Source organism: Salmo trutta, chromosome 14 (genome assembly GCF_901001165.1).
Source record: "Salmo trutta chromosome 14, fSalTru1.1, whole genome shotgun sequence".
Classification (NCBI taxonomy): Eukaryota; Metazoa; Chordata; class Actinopteri; order Salmoniformes; family Salmonidae; genus Salmo; species Salmo trutta.
Window position 1 is genome coordinate 70,211,717 of NC_042970.1, and position 14,019 is coordinate 70,225,735.

The 14,019-nt window shown below is 46.1% G+C and overlaps 1 protein-coding gene across 5 annotated transcripts in view; it reads right to left on the minus strand.

Moving 5' to 3' along the window:
• LOC115147223 (SH3 and PX domain-containing protein 2A-like) overlaps positions 1 to 14,019 on the minus strand; it is a 130,150-nt gene that overhangs the window by 32,604 nt on the left and 83,527 nt on the right. For all 5 annotated transcript variants that reach the window (XM_029689334.1, XM_029689332.1, XM_029689331.1 and 2 more), the window contains one exon: positions 1,309 to 1,422. In XM_029689334.1, coding sequence (XP_029545194.1) covers positions 1,309 to 1,422 — 114 coding nt within the window. The remainder of the gene's footprint in view (positions 1 to 1,308; positions 1,423 to 14,019) is intronic.

A 14,019-nucleotide genomic window follows, 5' to 3' on the forward strand; every position in this document is an offset into this window, starting at 1 on the left:
GATGGTAGTGATATTTAGCAGGGAGAATGGCTGGTGTGTGTTACCTAAGGCCTTAATAACGATGGTAGTGATATTTAGCAGGGTGAATGGCTGGTGTGTGTTACCTAAGGCCTTAGTAACGATGGTAGTGATATTTAGCAGGGGGAATGGCTGGTGTGTGTTACCTAAGGCCTTAGTAACGACGGTAGTGATATTTGGCAGGGAGAATGGCTGGTGTGTGTTACCTAAGGCCTTAGTAACGACGGTAGTGATATTTAGCAGGGAGAATGGCTGGTGTGTGTTACCTAAGGCCTTAGTAACGACGGTAGTGATATTTAGCAGGGAGAATGGCTGGTGTGTGTTACCTAAGGCCTTAGTAACGATGGTAGTGATATTTAGCAGGGTGAATGGCTGGTGTGTGTTACCTAAGGCCTTAATAACGATGGTAGTGATATTTGGCAGGGAGAATGGCTGGTGTGTGTTACCTAAGGCCTTAGTAACGACGGTAGTGATATTTAGCAGGGTGAATGGCTGGTGTGTGTTACCTAAGGCCTTAATAACGATGGTAGTGATATTTAGCAGGGTGAATGGCTGGTGTGTGTTACCTAAGGCCTTAGTAACGATGGTAGTGATATTTAGCAGGGAGAATGGCTGGTGTGTGTTACCTAAGGCCTTAATAACGATGGTAGTGATATTTGGCAGGGAGAATGGCTGGTGTGTGTTACCTAAGGCCTTAGTAACGACGGTAGTGATATTTAGCAGGGTGAATGGCTGGTGTGTGTTACCTAAGGCCTTAATAACGATGGTAGTGATATTTAGCAGGGTGAATGGCTGGTGTGTGTTACCTAAGGCCTTAGTAACGATGGTAGTGATATTTAGCAGGGAGAATGGCTGGTGTGTGTTACCTAAGGCCTTAGTAACGATGGTAGTGATATTTAGCAGGGAGAATGGCTGGTGTGTGTTACCTAAGGCCTTAATAACGATGGTAGTGATATTTAGCAGGGTGAATGGCTGGTGTGTGTTACCTAAGGCCTTAGTAACGATGGTAGTGATATTTAGCAGGGAGAATGGCTGGTGTGTGTTACCTAAGGCCTTAGTAACGATGGTAGTGATATTTAGCAGGGAGAATGGCTGGTGTGTGTTACCTAAGGCCTTAGTAACGACGGTAGTGATATTTAGCAGGGAGAATGGCTGGTGTGTGTTACCTAAGGCCTTAGTAACGATGGTAGTGATATTTAGCAGGGAGAATGGCTGGTGTGTGTTACCTAAGGCCTTAGTAACGATGGTAGTGATATTTAGCAGGGAGAATGGCTGGTGTGTGTGTGTTACCTTCTCCTGTCCTGACGGTGCTAAGTTCCAGGTCGTCTCTAGTGCCGTTCTGTGAATCCAGGTATGTGGCCGGCACCCAACCCTGCTCCTCGGCTGTACTGACAAACCACCAACCTATAACAAAGAGACACACACACACACACACACACACATTAGTTTGTGCAGAGCCACATGGAGACACACACATACACATTCTTCATACACTTTGACACAGAAAGAAAATAGACAGACATACACACACACACACACACACACACACACACACATACACCAGCCATTCACCCTGCTAAATATCACTACCATCATTACTAAGGCCTTGGGAATGACACCTAATAGTTGGGCTTGGACTCCAAACACACTTACACATTTTGATTTACATTCAATAATGGAAATATGTCATCGTTCTAGTTCCTTCATCCGCAGCAGTTTGCTAAGGCTATAAATTACAATAACTGTTCTACATTCCCAAAGAACTCCAGAACAGATCGGGTGTTAGTGTTTGTCTTGGTCCAGGCTTTCATTTGTAACCAGGGAACTTTTCACCTGCTTGGAAAGCTGCTATCATTACAAAACCACCCGACATTTCAGAGTAGCGATACTGATCATGGATCAGTTTTTCATTTTAAATCACAATGACTGAGATTATATGGACAGGGAGAACCTGATCCTAGAGCAGCACTCTAGGGTTAGGGTCATGTTTTTTTCATATACAGCGCCTTGCGAGAGTATTCGGCCCCCTTGAACTTTTCGACCTTTTGCCACATTTCAGGCTTCAAACATAAAGATATAAAACTGTAATTTTTTGTGAAGAATCAACAACAAGTGGGACACAATCATGAAGTGGAAAGAAATGTATTGGATATTTCAAACTTTTTTAACAAATAAAAAACTGAAAAATTGGGCGTGCAAAATTCTCTCCTATTCTCGCTATACACCAAGTCACTTGGCTCTGTCATATCCTCACATGGTCTCTCCTATCATTGCTATGCAGATGACACACAATTAATCTTCTCCTTTCCCCCTTCTGATAACCAGGCGGCGAATCGCATCTCTGCATGTCTGGCAGACATATCAGTGTGGATGACGGATCACCACCTCAAGCTGAACCTCGGCAAGACGGAGCTGCTCTTCCTCCCGGGGAAGGACTGCCCGTTCCATGATCTCGCCATCACGGTTGACAACTCCCTTGTGTCCTCCTCCCAGAGTGCTAAGAACCTTGGCGTGATCCTGGACAACACCCTGTCGTTCTCCACTAACATCAAGGCGGTGACCCGATCCTGTAGGTTCATGCTCTACAACATTCGCAGAGTACGACCCAGGCACTTGTCATCTCCCGTCTGGATTACTGCAACTCGCTGTTGGCTGGGCTCCCTGCCTGTGCCATTAAACCCCTACAACTCATCCAGAACGCTGCAGCCCGTCTGGTGTTCAACCTTCCCAAGTTCTCTCACGTCACCCCGCTCCTCCGCTCTCTCCACTGGCTTCCAGTTGAAGCTCGCATCCGCTACAAGACCATGGTGCTTGCCTACGGAGCTGTGAGGGGAACGGCACCTCCATACCTTCAGGCTCTGATCAGGCCCTACACCCAAACAAGGGCACTGCGTTCATCCACCTCTGGCCTGCTGGCCCCCCTACCTCTGAGGAAGCACGGTTCCCGCTCAGCCCAGTCCAAACTGTTCGCTGCTCTGGCACCCCAATGGTGGAACAAGCTCCCTCACGACGCCAGGACAGCGGAGTCAATCACCACCTTCCGGAGACACCTGAAACCCCACCTCTTTAAGGAATACCTGGGATAGGATAAAGTAATCCTTCTAACCCCCCCCCCCCTTAAAAGATTTAAATGCACTATTGTAAAGTGGTTGTTCCACTGGATATCATAAGGTGAATGCACCAATTTGTAAGTCGCTCTGGATAAGAGCGTCTGCTTGTCACGTCCTGACCAGTAGAGGGGGTAGTGGGGTCAGGACGTGACAGTTTTTGTGTATGTGAATGTTTGATTGTTGATTTGGGACTTCCAATTGAAGGCAGGTGTGTTGAGTTGCCTTTGATTGGAAGTCCTATATAGGTGTGTGTGTTTTTCTTTGGGGTTGTGGGTGGTTGTTTTTTTGCACTGCTTTTATAGCCTGCAGAACTGTCACTGGTGTCACCCTTTTGTGTTGTTCCTGTGGATGCTCTACTCCTTTTGTTTTGGTAATAAAAAGATGAGTATTCACATACCTGCTGCGCCTTGGTTCATTTCAGAAGACAGCCGTTACAGAACCACCCACCAAACCAGGACCAAGCAGCAGAAGAGGAGGAAGCCACAGGAGAAAAAAAAGGAGGAATGGACATGGGAGGACGTCCTGGATGGCAAGGGAGCCTACACCTGGGAAGAGATCCTGGCCGGAAGGGATCGCCTCCCATGGGAACAGGTGGAGGCACTCAGGAGAGTGGAGGCAGCTGGACAGAGGAACCAACGGGAATGTTTTGCTGGAACACGGTTGGGTAGGAAACCCGAGAGGCAGCCCCAAGATTTTTTTTGGGGGGGGCACACGGGTAGCTTGGCCAGGCCAGGGAAGAGCCGTAAGCCAGCTACCCGTGATTACAGGGAGGTGCGTATGAGGTGGAGGGCGCCATGTTACGCTGTGGTACGCACCATCTCGCATATACGGATGCACAGCCCAGTTCGCCCAGTACCAGCGCCCCGCAGGTGCCAGGGCAAGGGGAGCATCGAGCCGGAAGGGGTGATGCCAACCCTGCACTCAAGACCGCCAGTGCGCCCTTTCGATCCGGTGTTTCCCACTAGACGCACTAGCATGGAGGTGCGTGTCTCCAGGCTGGCAAGTCCAATACCAGCCCCACGCATCAGGAGTCTAGTGCGTCAGCCCAGCCTCGCCAGTCAACAGTCACCAGAGCTGCCCGCCAGTCAACAGTCAGAGCTGCCCGCCAGTCAACCATCACCAGAGCTGCCCGCCAGTCAACAGTCGTCAGAGCTGTCCGCCAGTCAACAGTCGTCAGAGCTGTCCGCCAGTCAACAGTCGTCAGAGCTGTCCGCCAGTCAACAGTCGTCAGAGCTGCCCGCCAGTCAACAGTCGTCAGAGCTGCCCGCCAGTCAACAGTCGCCAGAGTGGCCAGACTGCGCTGAACTGCCGGAGTGGCCAGACTGCGCTGAACTGCCGGAGTGGCCAGACTGCGCTGAACTGCCGGAGTGGCCAGACTGCGCTGAACTGCCGGAGTGGCCAGACTGCGCTGAACTGCCGGAGTGGCCAGACCGCCCTGTACTGCCGGAGTGGCCAGACTGCCCTGTACTGCCGGAGTGGCCAGACTGCCCTGTACTGCCGGAGTGGCCAGACTGCCCTGTACTGCCGGAGTGGCCAGACTGCCCTGTACTGCCGGAGTGGCCAGACTGCCCTGTACTGCCGGAGTGGCCAGACTGCCCTGTACTGCCGGAGTGGCCAGACTGCCCTGTTCTGCCGGAGTGGCCAGACTGCCCTGTTCTGCCGGAGTGGCCAGACTGCCCTGTTCTGCCGGAGTGGCCAGACTGCCCTGTTCTGCCAGAGTGGCCAGACTGCCCTGTTCTGCCAGAGTGGCCAGACTGCCCTTTGGGATTGTGGGTGGTTGTTTTTTGCACTGCTTTTATAGCCTGCAGAACTGTCACTGGTGTCACCCTTTTGTGTTGTTCCTGTGGATGCTCTACTCCTTTTGTTTTGGTAATAAAAAGATGAGTATTCACATACCTGCTGCGCCTTGGTTCATTTCAGAAGACAGCCGTTACACTGCTAAATGACTTAAATGTAATGTAAATGTAAATGTAAACCACAGATCTAGGATCAGATGACAATAACTGAGTTCTAACCTGAAACCATCAAGGGGATTAAATAAGAGCTGACCCTGTATCAGTGCAATGATACAGGGTCATCATTGAACTTAGTCTAAAAAAAAAAAAATCCTAGTCTAGTATTTCGAGGGGTGTTTGTGGGACAATAAATCTTTTTGATTCGAATTGACTCGCCTCTACCCAGACCTGATTGAATGCAAAAACACATGTCGAATCGGGAACCAAACCAAACCGAAACTCACAAAAAGAGAGAGGAAAAGAAGCCATCGATCCCTCCCTGACAGTTAGCATGTGTCTTTGTGTTTTAGTTCTGCAGTGGCAGCACGAATCCAGATTCTCCGACTGTCTATTCTGTTTAAGAAGTTCAGAGGCTCCCCGAGCATTTCATCCGTAACATTTGGGTTCAACGTGGACTATTCAGAGTCATAAATAGTAGGGAGGCTGCCTTTCAGTGAACCTCGAAGATACAGGATAATTTATGACTTTCTGCAGCCTATAACGCACACAGACGTACGCCATATGCTAACACACACAGGCGCACTCTTGACGGATGCACATATGTACACATACACAATAACTCATTGGTCATTGGTAGGGTTGTGAAATTCCAGTAACTTCCCAAACATTCCTTGGTTTTCCATAAATCCAGGTTGGAAGTCACTCATAACACAAGACTACTATAGCTATACTATGTTTGAAGCGCTGAATGGTCCACCACAGTGTTTGAGACTTCAACCCATAGGCACTGTCTAAAAGGCATTGAAGTTCAAAGTAGGTCCCACTGTAGACATTACAGCAGAGTCTGGGGTCTGACAACACACAGTACAGTGAGTTTGGAAACCTGTCAGAATCGGTTGGCTTCACAAAATGCTAATAATGCTATGCAAATGATGCTATGCTAATGTTTAGCCTAGCGAAAACCGCTAACGTTGGACTGACTGTAGAGGCATAGGTTTTTCTCAGTGCTAACTGCCAACGTGAATTTGATATTGTGACATTGATACTATTCTAATTCATTATTACGCTACTGTAGGCCAGCTAGATCCTAGACTGAAAATATGTTTTGATGAATGGCATTCATGAGATGAGAGGCAGTACGGTAGGGCTCTACTTTCTTTTTAAAGTCCTACATTCAATGTGTGAAACATGCTCCCTTTATAAAAATTGCCAATACCATACGAAACACATTCACTTTTATGTGCCAACTCAATGGAAGTTGGCCATAGTTTTAGCAAAGAAACTTTATAGATCAAGTTACCGCAAATGTTCAAAAGGAAATAATCCAACCCATCCACCTTTATGGAACTCAGCCATAGTTTAGCAAAGAGACAATTCAGGAGCCATTTTCTTCAAAAGGTCACCTGACTTGACAAGAGGAGGAAAAACAGTCCTCTAAATCCCTATGTGGCAGGGTCCTGGTGAGTGACTGCCATTATCAGCTGCATGTGTGAGCTGCCACGGCTGTATATCACTGCCTACCTAGCTGGGGCTGATAGAAATAGGTCACGGCTGTGTGCGTGGAAAGTGTGTGTCTGCTTACGCAAACGTGTGTGTTTGTGTGAAAGTGTATGCTTACAAGCATGGGCGCGTGTCTATATAGGGATCCATGAACATGCCTGCTTGCACTTGTATGTGTATGTACTTGCGTGTGCTGTGAAAAGGCAAATGAGAAAAACTAGTTTAGCCCTGGTCTCTCTCGCCCAGGCTGGCAGACACCACATGGCTTGACAAGGCCCAGCTCCCCTATACATTCAGCTCCCAGGCTGGCAGACACTACATGGCTTTGACAAGGCCCAGTTCGCCTATAAATTCAGTTCTGGAGAAAGTCAGATGCGGTTAAAGAGCAGAGAAATTAGAAACAGAAAGGCTGCTGGATCTCGTCACACATAGGCAGTTACCAGAGTGGAGAGAGACAGTGGAGGAAGAGAGAGAGAGAGGGAAAGCGAGGGAACATTCTCATATGTTCCAACCAACTACTGTCCGTGTGTCAACATTTTCCAGGAAACTCATTCTGTCCAACTGCAATATGGACAGAAGATGGTTCTTTCTCTTTTCTCTTTTCTCTCTCTTTCAGGACAGTTGTTAGTAGGAAGTTAATTGGTGTTCCCTCTTTCTGGCCGTGCCATTCAGGCTCCAGACAGACAGACAATAAACCCTGTTTTCTCAGAGAAGAGAGAGGACATCCCCCTTGGAGAAGACTCGAATCAGGGTTTGCCCATTCACACAGTGGAAGCCAATTGGCTTGGCGGCTCAATTAGGCTCCAAGAGATGTATCATGGGATTGAGCTGTTTATGTGGTATTGTCTGGTGTTGACCATGTTTGTTGTGTCTTTTCTGTTTGTTGGCAGGGTTTGCTGTGTTTTGTGTGTGAAAAATCGATAAAATGTTTAATGTAGTCTGGAGTATTCCAGCGGTCTAACAAGTACTAACACTGCAATAACAAGTACTAACACTGCGATAACAAGTACTAACACTGCAATAACAAGTACTAACACTGCAATAACAAGTACTAACACTGCGATAACAAGTACTAACACTGCGATAACAAGTACTAACACTGCGATAACAAGTACTAACACTGCAATAACAAGTACTAACACTGCGATAACAAGTACTAACACTGCGATAACAAGTACTAACACTGTGATAACAAGTACTAACACTGCGATAACAAGTACTAACACTGCGATAACAAGTACTAACACTGCGATAACAAGTACTAACACTGTGATAACAAGTACTAACACTGCGATAACAACTATTAACACTGTGATAACAAGTACTAACACTGCGATAACAAGTACTAACACTGCGATAACAAGTACTAACACTGCGATAACAAGTACTAACACTGTGATAACAAGTACTAACACTGCGATAACAAGTACTAACACTGCGATAACAAGTACTAACACTGCGATAACAAGTACTAACACTGCGATAACAAGTACTAACACTGCGATAACAAGTACTAACACTGCGATAACAAGTACTAACACTGCGATAACAAGTACTAACACTGCGAAAACAAGTACTAACACTGCGATAACAAGTACTAACACTGCGAGCATGGGATCAAATCTGACCCACCACTTTAGCAATTCCTCTCCTCCTATAAACTTCGTTCTATCTATCCTGTCCAATAAACACAGAAAATATAAAAGTAGTGGTAGTGGGAGAAGGCCACACCACCTAAACGATGAGCTAATCTAAACATGCTACAAGAGCTTCTCTTGGAAGCACACATGTCTTGTTTTAAATGCCTATATGTTCTAAAATAGCTATATATCTTGCTTGACTGTACTGTATGTGTATGGAATACATTACAGTGCAGGTGGACTAGAAAGAGATTAAAGGGGCAGTCTGGGATTCAAATGACAACAAATAGACCATGTTTTCCTCGAAAGGTTATGAATCATAGAACATGGAAAATGTGGAAAAACAAGTGTCATTCTCCAGCAGGGGTGGGACGCGGGCAAGGGGGGCAGGGCAGTAAGGGGGGTTGGGGGCAGCTGTAAAAATGAAACAAGCTAAAACAAGACATATAAAAGGTGGGTCGTCTAATGAACTACATATTGACCACCATCTGAACATACAGTAGAGTAGAAAGCAAAAGGGAAGGGCTGTTGTTTCAACAGGTTTAAGTCATTATGGCAGTGTTATTGGTTGCAGGGACCCGTGTGTGTGTGTGTGTGTGTGTGTGTGTGTGTGTGTGTGTGTGTGTGTGTGTGTGTGTGTGTGTGTGTGTGTGTGTGTCCACTGGGTTCCCACACACCAGACTAGAAACCATGCTTAGACTGAGTTCACTCGACCTCAAACTAAATCAGACCACTTTTTAGGCAGCCTTTGACTATAATAAACACTAGATTCTGGGTCCGGGTTGTTTCCTGACAGAAATGACCCAGTTTGCTCTACTTCATCGGATTCATGATGTGAAACTAAAGATAACTATCTTAAAAGGTCAAAGAGTGACAGCTGCAAAACCTTCTTAACATTGACAGTACTCATGCTGGTTTAACCCAGACATGAATAAGTCGTCTAATTGCAGTTTCACTGTGTTGTGCTTTGGTAGGACATAAGATGGGTTTATAAGAGTGCAGTGCTTTCTCCCGCTTTCCCTCTCTCCATCTCCCCCTTTCGCTCAGTGAGAATAAGGTCACATGGAAAACAAATACTACAGTAATTGTGCAGAACATACTCATCATTGGCTGGTAAATGCCTAGTAGAGAGAGAAAGAAGGAGATAGAGAGAGTGGGTGACAGAGAGAGAGAGAGAGGAGAGAAAGAGAGAGAGATACAGAGACAGAGAGAAAGAGAGAGCAGACGTTTGGCCAGGGCTTCAAAGCGGGGAGTATTCCGCACACTTCCCCGTCCAAAACCACCACAGAACCTTTCCTGTCACTTTCTTATTTTGGCCTGATGGAACGGAGAAACGGGACGGGACTATCAAAACGTTTCGTCAACGACACTTCAAACGTGCCTTTGAGGAAACCAAGGGATCCCGCGACGCGATTGTGTTACTCATTTCATTGCTTTGCCATAATGAACAACAGATCTGATGTCTGATATGAGCTTTGAGTTGGATGCGGCTGAGCACAAGTCAGGAAGACAGAATATTGAATTGAACCACAATGTGCGCTTTCTGCAGAGTAAGCAGAACTAAGGGACACCGAAAGCTGAGGCTTAAAATAGAACCATAACAATTACGGAGGCTCAGGAGGTCTAAAACGAGACTGGAGAATCAGGCCTGGAAGGCAGAGACTATTCTCATCCTTATATCTAATCACACAAACCCTGTGGGTGAGCAAGATACTGTATAGGTTGCAAGAAAGTATATATGTAATCAAATCTGAAGCGAATACAGAACGAGATTATAAACATATAATATATGTTTTTGTATTTTACCCCCTATTTCTCCCCAATTGCGTGATATCCAATTGCGATCCAACTACGATCGTGTCTCACCGCTGCAAGAGGCAAAGGTCAAGTCATGTGTGACCCGCCAAACCGCACTTCTTTACACCCGCCTGCTTAATCCAGAAGCCAGCCACACCATCGTTCAACTGACGACCGAAGTCAGCCTGCAGGCGCCCGGCCCTCCACAAGGAGTCGCTAAAGTGTGATGAGCCAAGTAAAGCCCCCCAGGCCAAACCCTCCACTAACCTGGATGACGCTGGTCCAATCATGAGCATCCCTATGGGACTCCCGGTCATGGCCAGTTGTGACACAGCCTGGGATCGAACCCGGATCTGTAGTGATGCCTCAAGCACTGCGATGCAGTGCCTTAGACGGCTGCGCCACTCGGGCGGCCTGAACAAGATTATTTAATTAGGGAAATTGAAATGAAATCCCATCAAGACCGCCAAGTCGATACAGTATATGATATGATAAACGCCTAGTTAGGCCTTAGGGATATGATTTTGATGGATGGGGTCAAACGAATAGCAGACAAAATCCCTCTAATGACATCAGAGTCTTTTAATAACAAGTTCCTTTGAACACATTTTCGTTCCCTTTGTGTGAACTTTGTTTGAAAAGATGGTGTAGCTAATTGGCAATGTAAAGAGACATAAAACATCCCATGTATAAAAATCACCCAAGACGGGATACATCAAAGCATCATCTGATCAGTTCTAACTGAGGGGAAGTTATGAGGATACCCGAACCCTCAAGCTGGTTGGTTCCTTCCTAGAAAGTCACAGTTTATTTTGAGGCCTCACATTTTTATTGACAATGTCTAGCGGGATGGGAGACAGAGAAACTCACATCCCACTGTGGAGATTGTGTTACCTTGCTTTAAGTTTTCATAAAACATAAAACATGGGGATCTGGGGGTTTGGTTACACTTGTGTTACAAGTGTAATGGGATAGCATGGTGGAAGGAAGTTCATTAGACCGTGTTGACTAAATATCACGCTCAGCATGCCTGGGCTATGTCCCCAGGCCTTGAACTTGAACCGCCGTGTGTGTGTGTTTGTGTGTGTGTGGGGGGGGGTATGTTCAGGGTTTGGGTTACGGGTAAAGGTTAGGGTTATGGTAAGGGTTAGGTTAAGGAAAATAGGATTTTGACTTTAAATACATTTTAGGTCCCCACGAGGATAGAAGAACATAACGTGTGTGTGTGTGTGTGTGTGTGTGTGTGTGTGTGTGTGTGTGTGTGTGTGTGTGTGAGGGAGAGAGAGACCCAACTCAAAGCTTCCTTCCAGCTAAGTACCCCCTGTGTCATGCTTATTTAAACAGGCTGGCCATTTCAAAGCATGGGAGGTGCGGCTAACGCTAAGCTAGCTTTAGCCATGCATATCACCTCACGAAACATGCTAATGGCAACAAGCTCTATTTTACAACCAGTAGGTTGCTTTCATAGCTTTCATGTGACCCTATCTATACAGGAGATTCTAAAGGGCTTAAATGTAACCTCTCTGTTGAGTCGATTGACGTAGATTAGCAACTCTTGTGCCTCTGGGTGAAAAGCTACGCTAAGACTACGGGTGGCATGTATAGAATGACTAATAGCATGCTACGCTATCTGTTGGCTTATAGCTATCTCTTGGCTTATAAGTATGACTTCCTGATTGAAGCTGGCTAGCCATTTTTACAGCCTGACCAGGACATCCTTTAAGTTAACCTAAGCTAACCTCTCTAGCGCTAAACGGTCTTTGATTGAAGCCGTCTGTCTGATTTGATTGCCTAGAGTTGAGGCGACACAACTTTTAAAGGAAGAACCACTGTATAGGTATAGGCTATGTGAGACTACAGATGTAGGATCTTAATTTGAGCGAGTTTGCTACAGCAGGAAAATAATCATGCAGCAACAGGAAATTAGAATTATTATGTGGATTATAATTAATATAATCAATTGGCGTTTTTGTAGGGGTTGATACATTTTTCGTAAGGGAAAATCAAGTCTGAAATTTCAAAGTGGAAATTACAAACTTCAGAAGCCTTTTTAAACCTCAAATACAATACAAGGTTCTGTATGGAAAGTTCTCCTGCAACAGAGTGATCAAATTCATATCCTACATCTGTATGGCCTCTCGTGTGTGAGGCCTGTCTTCAGCAGTCCTCTGGCAAAGATTCTGACGGTTTACAACCTTATCGGCGTGACTGAAGACAGAAGAGCAGGCTAGGCTGTCCGTTTCAAATGTAGCCTCAAGGTGAGACTAGCGCTAAACTAGCTGTAGCCTGAGTGATGGAGTGTAAGATTTGACACAAATGGTGTTCCTCCCTACGTAAAACTTGGCCCAGTGCTTTCCCCTATTAAAGCTGACCTACACAGGGCCCCAGGCCAAGGCAAACAACATCCACAGCCCAGCCCAGCCCAAACTTAGTCAAAACTTGGTACATTTCAGGAAAGAATATGTGGGTTAGTGGGGGCTATGCCAACCTAACTTACACCCCTGTGGACACAGCAGGCAGTGAGAGAGGGGAGGTAGTGGTGGTGTGTGTGTGCGTTTGAGCCTGTGTGTGTTTATTCGTGCGTGTTTGCATGTGCATACATCATTTCACGCATGTGTGTGAGTACGTGACTATGTGTGCGAATGTGTGTTTAGGCGGGTTTTGCACGGTAAGCGTGCCTAAGCTCTTTAGGACTATGGTGACAAATTCCCCCTTCAACCTGGCAAAGATCGCATATGGAGAGAGAGGCGAGGGGCAAATGTCTTCTCCGGCTGGGCTTGTGGGCTGAGGGAGCGCCACAGTAACCCAAAGGGATCTTGTTTGATGCATAGCATCACAGTCCTCCTGCAAGATCCATTAGGCCGGGGTAAGGACACAGAAAATAGGGGAATTTTCCATATTCAGCCACAGTATGGAGCCACAGAATGGAGGCCCAGTTGCATTGATTAACCAGTCATTTTTGTGCAACTATGGTATCAAAACTGAACAAATAAAGACCGACCCACCAGTCTTCAAAGACTATTCTATATAATATACATTTGATATCATTCACCTATATCATGGTGATTACAACTTTGCAGGAAGCACAATAAACTGATTGCTCCATATAACTTCTGGTCACACATGCAAGTGACGTTTTTCCCATCTGAGGCCTCTTCCCTCCAGACTCTGTGATTTCCCATGTCTGAGGAATGACTAAAGTGGGAGAAAACCAGGACACTGGCCCATACATAGCCTCCACTCCTCCTTTTCTCCTCCTCTTTCCCTCCTTTCAAGAGGATTCTGGCGTGTCCACCTACTTGTCCTTCCATAAATCTCTCTTTACTAGATAGTAGCTCGTAAATCTCCGGACAGACATTCAGACACATATCTCACAGCCAAAACTCATGACATCAGCACACACACACACACATTGTACAGTCTCATGTAGCGATACTGACGTCTTGTTGACACTATACAGTGAAACAGCTGCCGTTGAACTAGAGCGCACGCGGCCGCTAACTTCTCGCAGTAGGGGTAGGGCATAACAATAACATCCGACTCGGGATTAGGAACCCGCGACTATCGAGGTAAACAGCGCATGAAGCGAAAAAACCGCTGCTACAGTAAAGTGGTTTACTGCAGTGGATGTTTTTTCATTGGCTGTTGCTTGACCCGAACCATTCCTAACTGCATATGATATACTGGTTTAGAGATTGTATGGAGAGGAGAATAAAACGCACAGAGTCTGGATAAGATTGGTAGAAGCTCATTTAAAAGCATAGATTGTCATAATGCCGAGATGCATGGGGTGAGGAACATTAAAGTAACATTAAAATAACATTAAAGAAATAGGGGGTCTAGTAAATTGGGAGATTGCAATGTTAAATCACCGTCTGTGTTTCTGCGATCAAAATGTCAAAGGACATAAACAAGCAGAGCCGTGGAGACTCCAAGGTCGCAATAAAGCGCTGAAAAAGGTGAAAAGGTTTCTGGGATATACAAGGCACTAGGACTTGT